Here is a 19,306-nt window from a genome sequence, read left to right as displayed (position 1 = left end):
TGTTTTATGCCAAATATAATTGACTCCCAGGAGGTGACTATATCCACAGGGGCAGGCTGTGTTTGTTTACATATGTTCATACATACAGCAACCTGTATACTAACCACACATGACATATGGACACAGGGGCATAAACAACACAGCCATTACCTGTAGCTAAGATACTTGAGATAAGCCCTAACCTCATAAAAAGGCTTCATCCCCAGTGTTTTATTAGCTATCCATAGGTTAGGTGAGGGGGGGGGGGGTGCCATTTATGTGCAAACCCCAACCATTAGAACACAGACATGCTTGTCTGTGTCCTCAGAGTTAAAAAGAACACGTCTGTCAAAAGACAGCTTCATCCTTCTGATCTAAAGAACAGAGAGCCTCAATAGATGGCAGCTCCATTCTCCGTTTTGGGGCTGGCACAGTTATGGTGGGGCACTGTGTGGTTGGCCATGTTATAGGGGCACGGTCAGGCAGTGCATGACTTGAATGCTCTCATTGGTGCCCCTTGATTTCCTGTGTCATTAAACACTCCCTAAGGCCCTGCACTAGTAATACTTCCTTTAAAGGGTTATTCCAACCTTGCACCCTCCCAACTTTTGAGATTCCATTTTACTGAAATTAATTATTGGTAAAAAAAACCACAAAAAAACCTTAAATTTTATGATAAAATCCGCACGTCCTCTTTGATACTACTTCATTTGCAATTGTCAATATAATCTGCTGTTATACGGTATATGTGGCTTCCCATGAAATTATTTCTGAAAAGCTATTTCTGTTGCCTTTTTAACAGTTTGTATACTCCAAGTTTCTTTTTGACATTCATTCAGTAAATACCATTGAAACTGAAAGGGTTATTCCCATCTGAGACATTTATGGTGTATTCATAGGACATGCCATTAATGTGTGATAGGTATGGATCCATCTCTGGCACATTCATATATAGGGAGAATAGGGGTCCCCTGGCCCCTTTTTCAGCACTGCAGAGAGGAGGGATCACAACGCTCAGCTGTTTGCACAACTCCCATAAACTAGAATGGAGGAGAGAGCCACATGCTTGCGTGGTCTCCCCATCTCTTGAGGGAAGTATGAAGAACCCTGACCTATAAGATATTTATGAAATATACTGTCTGGATGGAAAAACCCCTTTAAATTTTATTGTGGTACAATTTTACAGTATGGCTTTTGGACCAAAAAAGGTTGTGCACCCCAGGGATTGGTCATAAAATACTGGTTGGAAAGGTTTTCCAGAGAACAAGCCACTTTCATTTCTGTTCATTAGGAACGAGAAGGCCGAGCATGCACAGCATGTACCCACTGAAATGAATGGGAGTTACGCATACCAATAAATGCTTTATTACTTCGCTTACCAACAGGTCATAAGGGCGACTAAAAGAATTTTAGAGTCATAACTTTGTCACAGTCGGGCTACCGCGGTGATTGCACGGGCAAAAATCACCATCACGTACATGCAGGTGGGGATGCGGGGAGGAAACCCTTCCTGTGATTTACATGTATGTGAAAATGCGGCAAGGAGTTGATGAGAATCATTAGGAAATCCCTTCCATCGGTCAGAACACTTCTGGTACCTGTTTGGCTGCTAGTGCTACACAAAGCAATAAAGGGAGATTTAGGTGGGGCAAAGCAAGGGTACAGTATTTCTCATATATCTGTTGTGGTAAATGCTAACTCAAATATATATTTCAAATGTGTCTGTATTTCGATGCGCTTTTTGATAGGCAGTGAAGAATCTTTATGTCTATGGTCACCTTAATGGGGTTGTCAAGGAATAAAAAAAAAAAAGGTATGCAATACCAGTCATAGCCCATGGACAGGAGTGGCGCTATTTCTAACACTGATAACTCCTTCAAGTCAGGTAGTCTTATGGTGCCCATCGCCTGTACAGGATCCTTAAATATTTATTAGGTGCAACCAAAATTCTGCGTCTTTTGGTTCATTATATATAAAAATACAGAACAGAAGATTCTTTTACCTATTTATGTGTTACAGTAAGTGTGATAATGGATGCCACATTTGTATTACAGGACTCTGAATAATATATGATGTTGCCACCACTACATTAATCTATGATATGGATATGTGTGGATGAAATTGCTTACTCTCCCAGCAATGTGTTAATGAGCCTCTCGGGCCGTCCATGATAGGAGCACGCCGCTCGGCTAAGGTAGTGTGCAATGTAACTTAATACAAACCGAGAGCCTGTATGGCTCATCTCTTCCTGAATGAAAATATCATTTTAATCAGATGTCTCTTCCAGAAAAGTACTTCAGCGTTTCTTTGTTAAATTTTTTGGCAAGGTTCCGACAAAATGATATTAGTTTTCAAATGTGAATGTCTTATCATAAACACCTACCCTAAGACAGAAATAAAATGTGCAGCTTTTTTTTTTTATCATTAAATTATGCGTACATTTTTAGTTTTTTTTGTGGAAGAATATTCTGTGCTGGGGAAAATGAATGTTTTGAGGTGAATGATAAAAGTCAGGACTATCGGACTAGAAAATTCTGAATGGCGTAATATGAAGAGGACGCGGATAGTTCTCAATCTCCGGCGGAGTAATTACTTCTCTGTGTCGTCACACGGTCATGAATAAGAATAATTCTACTAATAACTGCACCAAAACAGAATAGTTTGAACACGGCCATACAGTGTATACTTTGGTGACCCTGCCCTAAAATATAACTATTACAAGTGGGAGCGATCCAATAACACAGCAGAGACTCACAATGGTCTGCATCTACTGCTCTGTAGTCAGCCAGAATATTCTATAAATGGCGCATACGTTCGGCTGACAGATATGCAAGGCAATGAGAAAAAAATCCCACGGCCCTGCGTGACGTTTTTGGTCTCTATATTTGTACTGTAATATGCTTCTTGCCTCAAATAACAGCTGTATAGAGAGGATATACTTCAAGAAAAACTCACCATAGTGATTCACTGTGATACCCCAGAAATGACAGTCACGGCAGAGGCAGAGCTTGCTGGGTGACCCTGTCCCGATAGTTGACCATACTGGGTCTTCAGAATGATCCCCATTTATACTACAGAAGTGTTGGTGACGCATGTTGTAGAAAACCCACTTCAGTTCCTGTCACTTTGAAGAAGATGGGTACTAGTCACTTATGTTGAAGCAAAAAGCATTTGATAAAAACCGCACGCACGCACACATGTGAAAGTATTTACCCCCTTGGAGTTTTTCCTGTTTTATTGCATTAAAACCTTGAAATTAAAATGGACTTTATATTTGATTTAATGTTATGGACCTGACAAAACAGTCCAAATTGTTACAGTCGAATTTAAAAAGAGATAAATAAAATGGATGAAAAGTTAGGAAGGCAAATGTATTTACACCCTTTTGGTTTGAAACCCCTAAATAAGGTCTGGTCAAACCAATTAGCTTCAGAAGCCACATAATTAGTTGAATAAGGCCCCACCAAAGTGTCACGTGATTTGTCACATGTCGTCAGTATAAATACACCTGTTCTGTAGCACCACTAAGTAAACATGAAGACCAAGGCGCTCTCCAAACAGGTCAGAGACAAAAAATGTGGAGATGTATAGATCAGGGTTGGGTAATAAAATAAAAAAAACAACAAAAAACCATCCTAAAGCTTTACCATCCCACAAAGCACCATTAAATCCATAAAAAATATGGCACTACTACAAACCTGACAAAAGAAAGTGCCCACTAGAACTCGCCGACCAGGAAAGGAGGAGATTCAACAAAGACACCAACAATAACACGGAAGGAGCTCCAGAGATCCACAGCGAAGATGGAAGTATCTGTATATAGGATCACCATAAGACGTACACTACACAGAGGAGATATAGTATCTGTCTATAGGATCAGTATAAAATGTACAGAGGAGATGTAGTATCTGTATATAGGATCAGTATAATCCGTACACTACAGAGGAGATGTAGTATCTGTATATAGGATCAGTATAATCCGTACACTATACAGAGGAGATGTAGTATCTGTATATAGGATCAGTATAAGACGTACACTACACAGAGGAGATGTAACGGAGTATGGGCTCATAGACTTTCTATTGAGCACGTACACTGCTACATCGATTTCCGGAAAAAGCCGAACAGAAACGAAGCAGCTCAGCGCTCACACGATGTAGCGATTGGTGGGGGTCTCAGTGCTCGGACCCCCACCAAACAAAACTTCTGACATGTCACTGTGACGTCAGAAGTTTGTTGGACGTTTAGTTACCCTCTATAGAAAAACATAAGAAAACACGTTTTGAGATCACCAAACAAGCAACAAGTGTCTAGATGTGCTAAGATAATAGAGACAGACCAAGAGACTTGCTTCTGTAATTGCAGCAAAAGCTGGCTCCGCAAAGTATTGAATACTTATGAACATTAATGTTCTCGTTTTTTTATCTTAATTATGGTTTGTGTCACAGTAAAAAATATTTTGCACATTCAAAGCGGTAGACATGTTGTGTATATCAAACGGTACAAACCCGCTAAAAATCCATTTTAATTCAAGGTTGTAATGCAACAAAATAGGAAAAAACACCAAGGGGGGAAGAAGGGTGAATACGTTGTGTTTATATGTGCACACGCACACGCACACACCTACCTTTATATGTGGGTGGACTGATGAATGGTTCTCATTAAAGGGTTTCTAGGTAAATATAAGATGAAATTGTAATGTTTCATAAAAAGTCATAGCTCTGCATTCAGCTTTTGAGATTCTTCTTTTGATACTTTCATTTTAAAGTATTTTAATCCATGTTTATCTGTAACCCACTTTTAACAATCATTCTCTGTTTGATAATAAATGCAATAAATCTGCACTATTCTTAAGAACAAAACTCTCTGTCCTTTCTCTCTTTGCCGCTTTCATTTGCTTAAACGTAAATAAATCTTAAGAAATGCTAGATTAGGGATTGTCCTAGTTACGGAATTTAATCAAAAAGTTTAGTTTCTAGCATCCCTTTGATGGCGCAACAACTGTGAAATTCTATTTCAAAGGCCTGGCAAAGACTACAAGTACATGTTACAGGCTGCAAAACCAATTGTGCTCTAGACGTATTGTATACAACCAGCAAAACACAATAAAAGAGGCAAAGTGGAGAAAATACTTGTAAGAATATTCACATTGTAACCTGTTCTTTGGTGGTCAGATCGGAGTTCTCCTTTTATCATAAAAGAACAGACGGTATGAGATGTGACCTCCCACAGAGCCGTAACTGTATTCGTAAATCACCTCTTGGATATATTCTTATATATGCTACACATTTGCCATTTTATATATATACCACCTAGGTCATTGTAATACATATTTATACACGGACATAAGCAATATCCATTAAAAAATGCAACATAAAGTTATTAAAACTAACAAACAAAAAAGCTGCATTACTTTTTCGCTTTGCAACAAAGTGGCCAATAGACTAACCTGGGCTAGAAGTAAGAACACATCTGAGTACCATCTTACTATATAACTTTAGCTTTCGGGTGGAATGGCTGTTTCATGTGTGACAAGAACTCTCATCTCACAGGCTGTGTTCGTCTCAAATTATTTAGTCTGCAGAGATATTTATTTCAATATACACCGCTGAACCATAACATTAAACCCATCAGCCTAATATTGTGTAGGTCCCCCTTGTGCAACCAAAACAGCTCTGATCCGTGGAGGCATGGACTCTGAAGGCATCCTCTAGTTTTTAGCACCAAGACGTAAGCAGCATATCCTTTAAGCCCTGTGTAACGTGAGGTGAGACCTCCATGGATCAAACTTTTCCAGCACATCCCACTGATGCTCGAATTTGGAGGCCATGTCAACACCTTAAACGCTCACGTTCCTTAGACCATTCGTAAAACATTTTTGCAGGGTGGCAAGGCATTATCCTGCTGAAAGAGGCCACTGCCATTAGGGAATACCATAGGGGTTGTCCACCTTCTGACAACTGATGACCTATCCACAGGATAGGTCATCAGTAGGTCACCGGTGCAGGTCCGACACCCGGACCCCGCACTGATAAGCCGCTCCGGTGGCCTGCGGGCACCGGATGTTGTGGCACATAATGCTATGTACGGAGCCCGGAAGAAGTTGGCTCCGTACATAGCATAGCGGCCGTGCTGCAGAACTGCAGATCTGCTCCTATTCACTATTCCGTGGCCGGAGCGAACTGCTTCCAGGTTGTACGACTGGTGCACAGAGGCACCGGACCAGCTGATATGCGCGGGACCCGGGTGTCGGACCCCCACAGATGATGTACTGATGACCTATCCGGTGGATAGGTCATCAGTTGTCAGAAGCTGGAAAACCCCTTTAAGGGGTGAGCTTAGTCTGCAACAATGTTTAGGTAGGTGGTACGTGTCACATCCACATGAATGCCAGGACCTAAGGTTTCCCAGCAAAACATAGCCCAGAGCATCACACTGCCTCCACCAGCTTGTCTTCTTCCCATAGTGCTTCCTCATGATGAAAAAGAGAAAATGATTCAGCAGACCACTGGAGGTAATTTTGGCAGTGGACAGCGGTCAGCATGGGCTTTCTGACCAGTCTACCACTAGACAGAAAGCTGCAATGCTCTGCGTGTTCTAACACCTTTCTATTATAGCCAGCAGTAACTTTTTCAGCAATTTTTTCTACAGTAACCCTACCAGATGGGCTAGTCCACAATGCCCACGTGCATCTATGAGTCTTGGCTGCCCATGACCCTGTCGCCGGTCACTGATTGTCGTTCCTTGAACCACTTTTGGTAGTTACTAAATACTGCATACCAGGAATACCCAACAAGACCGGCCGTTTTGGAGATGCTCTGACCCAGTCGTCTAGACATCACAATTCGGCACTTGTCAATGTCACTCAGATCCTTACACTTACCCATTTTTCCAGCTACCAACTATCAACTTCAAGAACTGATGGTTCACTTCCTGCCTAATATTTTTCACCCCTTGTCAGGCGCTATTGTAACATGATGATCAATGTTATTCACTTTATCTGTCAGTGGCCTTAATATTATGGCTGATCAGTGTATAACCCAATGAATTAAACAGATTTTACTGTAGATCACAATACAAAACATCAATACCTTCTTCAAGGTATATACCATATAATAAGAAGGTGCCCAATGATCCAACCATGCAGAGACCTGACTTCAGATTACAGTATTGATACAGAGCCCCTATGTAATATTTCCATAGAGGCCTCTGACAGTAGCAAGCTCAGGTGCATAGGTAATCACGTGTTTTGGATTTGTTAAAGTCACATATAGGCTAAGTTCACACCGAGCGTAAATACTGCTGAATTTCTGTAGTGTTTCCGCAAGCTAAATTGACAAGCTACAGATTGGGATTCCACACTGCAGATCAGTTTCCGCACGTCTTTTCTGTGAATTGTTTCCGCAGAGTGTGGATGAAATTTGTTTAAATCTCATCCACTTTGCTGCTACTGTAATAAGCTGCGGAATTTCCAGATGGAAATTCTGCAGCATTTACTCTACGTGTGAACTTAGCCTTACTGTACACACCTAAATACATTGCGACTCTGCACATCTCCCAAAATACAGGTGCCTATTACCTTAATTACTTCAAGGAATTTCCACCATCAAAGTACTTTGTTACTTGCTGATATGCACTCCCTGGTATCTTTTACTAACAAGCGACTGTAGAAACATGGGAGAAAATCAACATCTGATGATAGGATGGAAGCAAAACCAAGGCAAAGACACACTTGGTACAATCAATGTGGATAACGTACAAAAGATAAATACCAATAACAACAATGGTGCGCTGTTGCCCATAGCAATTTGTGTGTCGCGTTAACATTTTGTACACAACTGATTCATTTTCATTGGGAATACAAAGTAACGTATCCAATTCCTGCAGCAATTCAAACAAAATGACATCAAATGTATTTTTTAAGCAGTAAATGTTCAATAAGTCAATGTATTAACTAAGAATCAGAATATAACAAATATAATGTTGGGAGAGAAAATATAATAAAGATACAATGTGTCCGGCATTCTGCAGACGCCATACATAATCTACACATGAAAAAATGGGGACAGCACTAATTAGGGACTGGCCATTAATATCTACCTATTGGCAATAAGACTATAATTTCCGATCTGACATAGAAGGAAAATCTAAATAATCAGTATTTGTCAGTGTTTCACTGTTGGGTTACAGGAGTTGGCAAGTAGCAGCGCGACACTGTGATACTGTAACAGCCCCAGAACTGCACATTGTCATGTGAGCCTGTGCTGAGAATGTGTCTTAAACGGGCAAAGCCTTAAATACAGCAAATCTCTTTTATGAAGATTCCCTCAGGAGGAGACACATATTTCCTTTCAAAACGAATGCTTTCCACAGACATTACAGCCACAGAAAGATCCTTTGATCCTTTTATTAGCAGAATGTTTCTCTATGATGTGCACAGAGATCCACTTCACCTCTTTTCCTGTACACAAAGTAATCCCTTGTCTTAAAAACCAGCAATTCTGACACTGAAACACAAACACGTCTTTTAAAAAAAACAAAACCGAAAAGTAAAAGACAGACAGAAAGTCGGGTGGTGAGGAGACCATCAATCCCCAGGGACACGCGGCTCGGAAATCTTCCAATGAATATTTGTGATCTTTGGGTTTAAGATTAGTCCACACATTAGGCCTCGGTGGTAAATCCCAGACATGGCAAGTGTCCTGATGGCATTGTGTTCAGACACAACGCAAGCCAGCCATAGACGCGCAGACAATGAGCGATTCTACGGATACTAGTGTATATAGAGTAGCAAAATGTTTCCATCAGAAAATATGATTTTCATACACGCTGTTTGTTACAGATACAATCATTGCTTGTCAAAAGAATGAGCCAAAAATCCCCATGTGGTGCAACGTAAATGACACCTGCTAATATTAGAATGGTTTTCTAATGGATAGTATCTGTGCATGTTCGCCGTCTAAATGGGATATCTATTCAAAAGACCTTATTATAGCGGCCAAAGCTTTTAATGATCGAGTCTAAGAGCTTGGGCTGCTATTGGCTGCCGGGAAGATGTAGCGCTCTACAGAATAGCCAAACATTGGCGCTGACTTTGTACTAAAAATTTATGACATGACATTGTAAAAAGAAGGTTTTAAGCTAAATTACCTTTTTGTTTTATAAATGTTGCGTCAGGGATTTCCAATGATGGAAATCCCTAAGCGGAGCCGAAAAGGTAATTTTGGAAATTGGTGGAGGTCTAAGCTGGCATCCACCAATGAGGTCTTATGACCTAATGAATACTGAATTTTTCCAGATCCTCTATGGCCTGCTTTAATGAATCATTATAATATATATCTGTGATGATCGCAAGTGTAAAGACCCTATTACACGGGCCGGTTTTGGCCGATGCGGCGAGCGCCGATCAATGAGACAGCTCGTTGACCGGCACTCGTCCGCTCCTGTCACAAGGAGCTATATATGGGGACGAGCGGTCGTTACTCCGATCGCTAATAACCTCTGATCACAGAGGAGCCCTGTGTACTATACAGATACACATATATTATCAGGGCTCTCTAAAGATCTCAGATGCACTGACCTGTTTATTTAGTCCAACAGTATGAGAGAAGTTTGATCAACAAGCACTACAATCTCGCCACAGAGCTTTATCATATTGCATATTTCCATATAATCATTTCCACAATGATGCTTCAGCCTCCTGTTATTTACCAGAATAGCCAGCTGTAATAGAAGTCTGTCACTGACCAGTCACTCATTACCCACAAGCCTCTGTGTCTGTATTGGCCGCACTCCTCTGGAATGTACCATATATTAACACTGCATTTTCTATTGATTTCTGTAAATGATTCTGTATTTATTGTGCCATTTTGCTACATGATTGCATTGTTTCTGTTTTAATTCCTTAAAATGTTACTTTACAATCATAACTCTACATAGAAATTACGGTAGTTCATTCACATTACACGAAGATAACTGCAAGCGGAATTAAATCTTTTCAAAGTAATTTAATCTTGGCTGAAATATTTGCTTCAAACTGTGCAATATTTACTTGGAAATGAAAATATTTTGTGTCTTTCTTCTCAGGTATTAGGCTGGGTTCACACTGAGTTTTTTGCAGGAGGAAAACCTGCCTCAAAATTTTGTTTGGAATTTTGAGGCAGATTTTCCTCTGCTTGCACGCCGTTTTCTGCGGCGTTTTTCGCCCGTGGCCATTGAGCGCCGCGGGCATAAAACGCCGCGAAATACGCTTTCTCTGCCTCCCATAAATGTCAATGGGAGGTCAGAAGTGTAAACGCCCGAATATAGGGCATGTCCTTTATTTTTCCTGCGAGCCGGTTTTTCCGCTCGCGGGAAAAAACGTCTCCGCCTCCCATTGAAACTAACGGGAGGCATTTTCGGCGCGTTTTTTTGACGCGGTTTCCACGTAAAAGAACTCCGTGTGAGCCCAGCCTTACCTTTCTGTGTATCCAGTGGGGATAAGAAGGTCGTGGCATTGAGCTATATGGATACTGAAGCTACACTTGTCCTTTAAAGAGCACCCGCCATCTATGCACAGTGCCGCCATTTTGTGAGATGATCCAATATTAATACGTCCTGTCGATTCGCTATCACTGATATTACTAACACGATCTTATCAAATATGTATTACTGGGTTCTTTATACTATGGATCTGCCAAGACAATGACCACCTATATTGGGCTTAGTACATGAAGAGTGGCGCGGACAAAAAGTGGTGGTTTTTTTTCACGGCACCCAATCAGATTTCAGTTGTCACTTTTCTATCACTCTCATTGTTAGAAAGCTGGAATCCATTGGCAACACCTTCATCATTTTGACCGCTCTCATTTTCATAAATGAGGCACATTATGAGAGGTCTGGACACCTGAGTAGATGAAGGCTCTGATCTGTACGGCAAAAAAAATTCCTTGCTTTTCTGACCAACCAGACAGATGATAGATATGACAGATGAAATGTGCAGCGTATCCTCGTGTCCACAACTCTATTCATTAATTTGTAAACCGCCTGAAGAAGGGGCCTCTGTGCTCTGAAAGCCGCATATAGAACTTTTATGGTTAGCCAATGAAGGTATCATACCTATTATACTTTTGTCTTTTTTGACACAAAAGTATTTAACATTTCAAACACTAGTCAAGTAAGAGAAAAGCTGCACATCAGGCCACAAATACAGAATGTAAAGTTCCAGATATAAATCCATCAAATCAGTAACAATAAAGAAAGAACAATTAGGCCCCGTTCACACGGAGTTTTTTTTACACTGATTTTGGCCCAGAAACCGCGTCAGAATCAACGCCAAAAACAGCAGACTCTGACCTACCATTGAAATCAATGGGAGGCAGAGAAAGCCCAATGGCTGCGGGCGAAAAACGCTGCAAAAACAGCGGGAAGAAAGTACAGGCAGGTCAAAATCTGTCTCAAAATTCCTGAAGGAGTTTTGAGGCAGATTTTTCCGCCTGCAAAAAAAACTCAGTCTGATTGTTACTGATTAAAATTCTAATACAAGATCTGAAGTTTATTTGTCATCATCTAAATATGTTTGTGTGTGAAATCAATTATAATCTTGATATTTATTTCATTAAAAATGCAACCAGGAGAGTTCAGACTGTTACTTCTGTCTTTTGTTGCTTTGCCTGTAGTCGCTTTCCCACTCAGAAGTAAAAGTATTAGGGTTAGAATGACCAATTGTTTTTTATGAAAAACTACGTCAAGGTCAAAATCACAGCAAAAAAATGCAATTTGACTGCTGTGTGTAAAAACACCCTAAGGCCCTGTTCACACAGAGTTTTTTTGCAGTGCATGACGCTTCTTTTTTCCGCGAGATGTTTTTTGGAGCGGTTTCTGCGTCAGAAACAGCGACAAAAAAACCTCTGTGTGAACATACCTTAAACCAACAAGTTTAATTTGGCAAAATTAGGCAAACCTTGGCAAAATTAAGTCTATTACAGATCTGAGTAGTAACCAGCGAAGTCTAAGATATCACACAACGTCACAGACATACCAATAATTCCCTGATCACGATATTTCTGTTTTTCTCGACTTCTGCCCATTATCACTTTATCATTTCATAACATCTGAACCTTCCAATATGAGACAATGCAAATTTCCAACCGTATTGATAACCACTGGAAATTCAAGACTGCGGAAAAATATCAATGCATCGAAGTTACGGTATTAAATAAATAAGAGAGTTTTGAAAATGTTGTGCTTCCAGATCAAGAAAACCACTAAGTACAATATATCAGCTAATGACCCCTTCTCTCCACCTTGTCCTAAAGACGTTAAATGCTGCACTCAAGATTTAGGAGGCGGAACAGACGGCGGAGAGATCTAAACAGAGAGTTTACCGGCTGGTCTATACTGTGATTAGAATGACAGCGGCACATCTGCATAGTCAGCAATGGTGGGTGACGAGGAGCGCTGTGTGACAGCGGCAACATGCTCAGCCTGCGTACATCTGCCATTCCATGCCAAATACCTGAAGTATCAGCACGTGCAATTTATTATTCCATCTTAGACGGGGGGGAGAGGATCCAGAAAACCAGGAGAAACAAAACCGTGCAATGCTCTGCCAGGGCGATAATTCCTGTAACGTTACTATATTTTATTCAGCTTCTATTATCTGTTAATAATATTGGTGTAGAGAAGAAACAGAACTGTCTATATGACCTACTGGGCATGCACTTCCATTATAAACACAGCCACAGGAAGAGGCGTCATTTAAAGATCCTAAGCGACTGTGTAAAACCAGGAGCAGATACCCGTTCCATAGGTAATAAATGTTAAATCGGTGGAGTCCAACCCCTAGGAACCCCACTGATTGCTAGAATAGGAGACCCGAGCCCCCTGCCCGTCCCTGAGACCAAGTTCATGGCAAGGAGTTTATATAGCGGTGGTCGATACAATCTGACGCTCCATACATCTCTATTTGTGATACATAAACAGCTAAGATCTCGCTAGTAGTCAGACCCCCCCCCCCCCAATCAAACATTTATTACCCACCACCTACTTCATTGTTCACAGGTACTACATATAATAGAATTGGCACACAGTATATTATCAGGGTACCATGTGTTTTTGTTTTGCTCCCAGTTTTCCTCATCCTAAGCCATGCGGCATCACATTCCGTTAACCAGCCCATGTGAATATATTTATTTTGGTTTCCAACGGGGAAAGAAAAAATTGATGTCGTTTTGGTGCAAAAGACATTTAGATGCAAATGACACGATAGGCCTTCAGTATAGTATTTCTGTGGTTCCTTAGGGGACAATTCTCAAAACAGCATTCAAGACTCACAGATCTCAGGCTCACATTAGTGTTATGCAGAACTGGAGGGGAAACTTGTAGCTGCTGTTTAGTAACAGTCTCATTCAGAAAGTCTCTTATGCTCCAACAAGACACTACATACTGCTCCATCTGCTGAGTCACGGGCTGCTCGTTCCTTAGTTACAGCATGTCTATAATATCCTCATTAAAAATGTCAGGTAGACCGCCTGCACCTCTACTATGGCTAATGCAATAGATTTCCATTGGTTCATTATTACAGTATGTGGTGCAGGATCCTGAAGCAGGTTTGTGGGGCTGCCTCCTATGCAGGGTTTCTGGGGTGTTATCCTCTGTGCCCTGATCTGACATGCAGGCTAAACTGTTATTATTGCTTTATCTAAGAAGTGGACACTGAGAAGTGCAATGTAAGAAAGCGGCATTCTGTGCCCAGCCAGCGGGCACTGTGAGGCCTTTGTGGTTGCCATACTGTGCCTGTATCTTTCAGTCCTGGACCACAGCTTGAAAACGTAACAAGCCAAGCAGTTTCAGATTCACTTCCACAGACATGCAGCGACTGTACTGTGCTGGGGAGAGGCCAGGTTTGTGCAGACAGACAATTCAGGTCTTGTTCCCAATAAAAATGCATGTGTAACAGAGTCTGAAGCCTTGAAATCCAATGTTCACACAGTGTCATGATAGATATAGAGATGTCTGCCTAATACACGAGCATCAGTCCCCGATGGAGAGATTATTGTGCTGTTCCCTTTAAATCAGATTCATCCAAATTTGGGTATGGAAAATAAACTACAAGTCCCAGAATGCACTTCCACTAAGGCCTTATTTACACGAGCGCTGCGTATCTTGGACATGAAAAACTGCAGTTTTTCACGTCCGAGTTGCATCCGTGCTCAGCGCTGCGGGACGCGATGTCACACATCCCCCATAGTTGAGAGTCTATGGAGGGATGAGTGATGCGTGCAAAGAACGGACATGTCCTATTTTCCCACGGACCCTTCAAACAACGGCTGTGTAAACGGCCACATTGAATTACATAGGTCCGTGGGACGGCCGCTGTTTCAACGGCCGTCCGACTGACCTTAAACACGTTCGTGTAAATAAGGCCTAAGAGTTAGATCATAAAGTAGCACCAGAAAAGCTAAAGAGAAAAATCCATCCTACCTTTATTTAACCCTTACAATTCACCATAATTTGTACACGAACACGTCAGGAAATTGCAGAACTAGTAATTCTCTGATATATTATAACTATTTCGATATTGTAACTTTTCAGAAGTCGCTGTGTAGCTGCTGCCTATGGAATGAAGTAATGATCACCAGGAAGGGCAGAAACCCGCCAAAAACCATTAGGTTAAAGGGAGCTGTAAAACGGAGGAATGGTACGAATTTACAAGGCACTGGGAATATTCCATATTGAAATCAATCAATTGCTTCCCCCTCTCTGGGACACGTACATCAAATCCTCACTGCTCCAAGTAAAAATGTTTGTGATTATCGCTCTCTTCTGTCTGTCACAGCTGCCAGAAATGTGTTTTACAGACCCAGGAATACAGCACGCATTATTGGACCTTGGTAAATGCATTTTCCCCGCAGCGTACGTCATACTCTGTGAGATATGTGCGCAGGGAGCCGGCTATCGCTGCGCTTATTGTGACCACCTGCGATATTTTGATCCTCAATTTATTTTGATACATAGATTTTTCACGCCGCCTTCGGTCTCCTAAAGCCATCGCAGAACGTGATCGTGGAGGGTGAAACGTGAGTTTGATGGGAAGAAGGACTTTGGGAACAATGAAGGAAATGGCATATACATCACCGTAAATGATCGACCAGCAAAGAAGTGACCTACTGAGCATCCAGAACGTGTTTTGGGCTCTTTATCCATTGTGGTCAGACAGTAAATTTGTCATTATGAAAATATAATTGGTTGGCGTGTTTTCCTGCTGTGCTCTGAGCTCTTTACCTATTTACGACCGACAGACAGGGGAATTTTAGCCATGGCATGAAGGAAAAGTTTCCTTTGGTTGTTTACAGTCTCAGAAATTGAGAACAATTGCGGTGGAAGATGTTGACACTACGCCAGGTTTATGCAAGTCTATGGAGACACTGTGATCCCTGCGTTTCCTCAATGCCTACCGATTAATCAGACCAGACTCGCTGTATGGTACTAAAATAGTGCAGCTGGGTTAACCTCTGCAATGCTGGGGGGAAAAAAAAATTACAAATAGTTTAAAAAGTTATCTTATTTTGTGTGTGTATATATATATATATATACCAAATCAAGCAAATAGTAGGAGCAGCACAGTGTGAAGAAAACGGTTGGTACTAGCTTCAAATATCAAGCAGTGACGTACTCCTCATGCATATCTCAAAAATAGAGCCCAGAAGCAGCACTCAATAGCAAAAGAATATGAATTTATTCACCCAACACAGCAACGTTTCACTTCCTCCATGGAAGCATTTTCTTGCTTGAAAATGTTTCCATGGAGGAAGTGAAACGTTGCTGTGTTGGGTGAATAAATTCATATTCTTTTGCTATTGAGTGCTGCTTCTGGGCTCTATTTTTGAGATATATATATATACACAGAGTGGGCCATTTATATGGATACACCTAAATAAAATGGGAATGGTTGGTGATATTAACTTCCTGTTTGTGGCACATTAGTATATGGGAGGGGGGAAACTTTTCAAGCTGGGTGTTGACCATGGTGGCCATTTTGAAGTTGGCCATTTTGTATCCAACTTTAGTTTTTTCAATGGGAAGAGGGTCATGTGACACATCAAACTTATCGATAATTTCACAAGAAAAACAATGGTGTGCTTGGTTTTAACGTTACTTCATTCTTTCATTAGTTATTTTCAAGCTTCTCTTTGTTTACAGCCATTGACATGTCGCAGAGGTTAACACGTGAGGAGCGGATAGAAATTGTGTTGATGTCTGGTGAACGCAGTACCCGGGTCATTGCAGCAGATTTCAATGCAAGACACCCTACGAGACCACCCATCTCCCATGCTACAGTTTGCAAACTGCTTGCCCAGTTTCGTGAAACTGGTTCAGTGTTGGATTTGCCCAAATGTGGACGCATGAAAACTGTCACTATTGAAGAAACATCAGTGGCTGTCCTAGCTTCATTCAGCAAGAGCCCACAGCGTAGCACTCGCCGCATGTCACTGGAGAGTGGCATCAGTCCAACATCCCTTCGGCGGATATTTGCTACTCACAAATGGCACCCTTACAAACTCCAGCTGCTGCAGCATCTCAACGAGGATGACCCAGATCGGCGCACTGAATTTGCAGAATGGGCAAAACAAAAATTGGAACAGGACCCTCAGTTTACACAGAACATTTTGTTCAGTGATGAGGCAAACTTTTATGTGAATGGTGAAGTTAACAAACAAAACCACCGCTATTGGTCTGACACTAACCCACATTGGATAGATCCCTCCAAGACTGTTGGAACACAAAAATTGATGGTATGGAGTGGTATATGGGGTACAAAGATAGTGGGGCCATTCTTCATCAATGGAAACCTCAAGGCCACGGGATATCTGAAATTGCTACATGATGATGTGTTTCCCTCTTTATGCACTGAAGCTGTCACGTTCCCTGAGTTTTTCCAGCAAGATGGTGCACCACCACATTATGGGTGTCAGGTCCGAGCATTCCTAGATGAACAGTTTCCTGGAAAGTGGATTGGTCGTCGTGGGCCAGTTGAATGGCCCCCTAGGTCTCCCGACCTGACCCCCTTAGACTTTTATCTTTGGGGTCATCTGAAGGCAATTGTCTATGCTGTGAAGATACGAGATGTGCAGCAACTGAAACTACGGATACTGGAAGCCTGTGCTAGCATTTCTTCTGCGGTGTTGCTATCAGTGTGTGAAGAGTGGGAGAAGAGGGTTGCATTGACAATCCAACACAATGGGCAGCACTTTGAACACATTTTATAAGTGGTCAGAAACTTGTAAATAACTCATGAAAGAATAAAGTAACGTTAAAACCAAGCACAGCATTGTTTTTCTTGTGAAATTATCGATAAGTTTGATGTGTCACATGACCCTCTTCCCATTGAAAAAACTAAAGTTGGATACAAAATGGCCGACTTCAAAATGGCCGCCATGGTCAACACCCAGCTTGAAAAGTTTCCCCCCTCCCATATACTAATGTGCCACAAACAGGAAGTTAATATCACCAACCATTCCCATTTTATTTAGGTGTATCCATATAAATGGCCCACCCTGTATGTATATATATATATGTGTGTGTGTGTATGTATAGACCTACACATACACCATAGTTATAGTCTTTCAACATGCTACATAATATAATGTGCACAAGTTGCTGTTGAGGCCACTGTGCAACAAAACTGTGTATAGCATATGTATAAAGTTGGCTGATGTTTAGGTGATGTAGTCTGAAACACATCTGTTTCCTCATCAGAGGCTCAGGCTGCTGCTCTATCCTGCCTCCATGCTTTACACTGCAGCTCTGCTTGTTTAGATTGAGGAGCCCAGCAGGAAGTAAGTACACGTTGATATAATTTCCCTTACAGGAAGGATATAGTGCTAATAGTTGGAAAGTAACCATCAGTCAGCTTACAGTAAGGCTATGTTCACACGGGGTCTTTTGCCGAGTTTTTTGACGCGGAAACCGCGTCGCAAAACTCGGCAGAAACGGCCCGAGAACGCCTCCCATTGATTTCAATGGGAGGCGTCGGCGTCTTTTTCCCGCGAGCAGTAAAACTGCCTCGCGGGAAAAAGAAGCGACATGCCCTATCTTCGGGCGCTTCCGCCTCCGACCTCCCATTGACTTCAATGGGAGGCAGGAGAAAGCGTGTTTTATGCCCGCGGCGCTCAATGGCCGCGGGCGAAAAACGGCGCGATAATTGCTATTCACACGGAGTATTTTGGGGGAGGAATATCTGTCTCAAAATTCCGTTTGGAGCTTTGAGGCAGATATTCCTCCCCCAAAATACTCCGTGTGAACATAGCCTAAGAGAGACTGCGGCTGGATATAAACCACAATACAGTCGACAAACCTAATAAATAAATAAATAAATTCTGCCAGGAATATGAACAGGTCAGGTGAGTAACAAATGGAATAAAATCAAGTAAGGCCCCTCCGATCTGTCGTTGCATTGCAAAAATGTCTCCACTGTTTACGCTTGTACTTAATTTGTTTTCTAATATCAGACATGGCATTGAACCAGGGTGGATTAAGCAGAAAGTAACTTGGGCAGTTGTCTAGGGTCTGAATAAGTGTGGGGAGCATATAAAATAACTAATCTCTGACCGAGGTAACACATGCTCCATGAGATAGAAAGGAAAATGTCATATATAAAACAGCATTGAAAGGGAACAACAAAACCCGGCTGCCCAGCACAGAGGAAACCACAAGGTAGACAGATTTTGCTGTTGTCCTCTTATTATGGACAGAAGTTTGTGTCTGCCATCTACCATGATAATTCTAAAGAATAGGGGTCTCCCGACCCGCCTGATGAAGTGGCCCCTGGCCGCCGCATTGAGGCGTAGACTTATTGCAGAGGTGGCAGGGATTATAGAAACAGCCGAGCCGCTGTGCTATGCTGTGGCTTTAACGCTAATAGAAGTGAATAGGAGTTACCGATACAGCACAACACAGCGAGCTCGGCTGCTGCCATAATCCAGGCCTCCGCCTGAATGTGGAGGCCTGTGGCAAACGGCCGCCTCACTAGAGAGGGTCAGGGAACTCCTGTTCTCGAGATATGTGCGGGTCCCAGAGCGGAGACACGCATCTTTCAGGCATATTATGCGGATGTGCCATAAATGTCTAACATGGGAATAACCCTTTAAAAATTCCGATAAAAATTCTGATAATTTGGTACCTTGGCTGTTACCCAGGGGTGCTGGATTATCAGAGTTTTACTGTAGTTTACTTCGTGTTTAAAATTACAAGCCTAATATCCGAATCTCCTTTACTCCTATGTCCCCATGACAACATTTCCTGTCAGTATAGCCATGTCATACGAAAATGTTGTGGATCCAAATAA

General features: G+C 41.8%; 1 protein-coding gene and 1 long non-coding RNA gene across 7 annotated transcripts in view; one reads left to right on the top strand and one right to left on the bottom strand.

Annotated features, from left to right (window-relative positions):
• Window positions 1-2,111, top strand: part of LOC142661121 (uncharacterized) — a 109,770-nt gene extending 107,659 nt beyond the window's left edge. The window contains exon 3 of the long non-coding RNA XR_012850646.1: window positions 2,034-2,111. This is a non-coding gene — a long non-coding RNA (uncharacterized LOC142661121). The remainder of the gene's footprint in view (window positions 1-2,033) is intronic.
• The window catches only part of TSHZ3 (teashirt zinc finger homeobox 3), a 265,339-nt gene that overhangs the window by 47,215 nt on the left and 198,818 nt on the right, over window positions 1-19,306 (bottom strand). Inside the window, exons 1-2 of one of the 6 annotated variants that reach the window (XM_075838394.1) lie at window positions 4,607-4,660; window positions 2,935-3,103 (exon numbers count right to left, since the gene is read on the bottom strand). The exons of the other annotated variants lie outside the window; for them this stretch is intronic. Coding sequence (XP_075694509.1) covers window positions 2,935-3,073 — 139 coding nt within the window. The 5' untranslated portion in view covers window positions 3,074-3,103; window positions 4,607-4,660. Of the gene's footprint in view, window positions 1-2,934; window positions 3,104-4,606; window positions 4,661-19,306 lie in introns of those variants that run through there. 6 annotated transcript variants of the gene reach the window in all.

The sequence above is a fragment of the Rhinoderma darwinii genome, chromosome 9 (assembly GCF_050947455.1).
Source record: "Rhinoderma darwinii isolate aRhiDar2 chromosome 9, aRhiDar2.hap1, whole genome shotgun sequence".
In the NCBI taxonomy this organism is placed as follows: Eukaryota; Metazoa; Chordata; class Amphibia; order Anura; family Rhinodermatidae; genus Rhinoderma; species Rhinoderma darwinii.
This window is presented reverse-complemented; position numbering and strand designations above follow the sequence as displayed.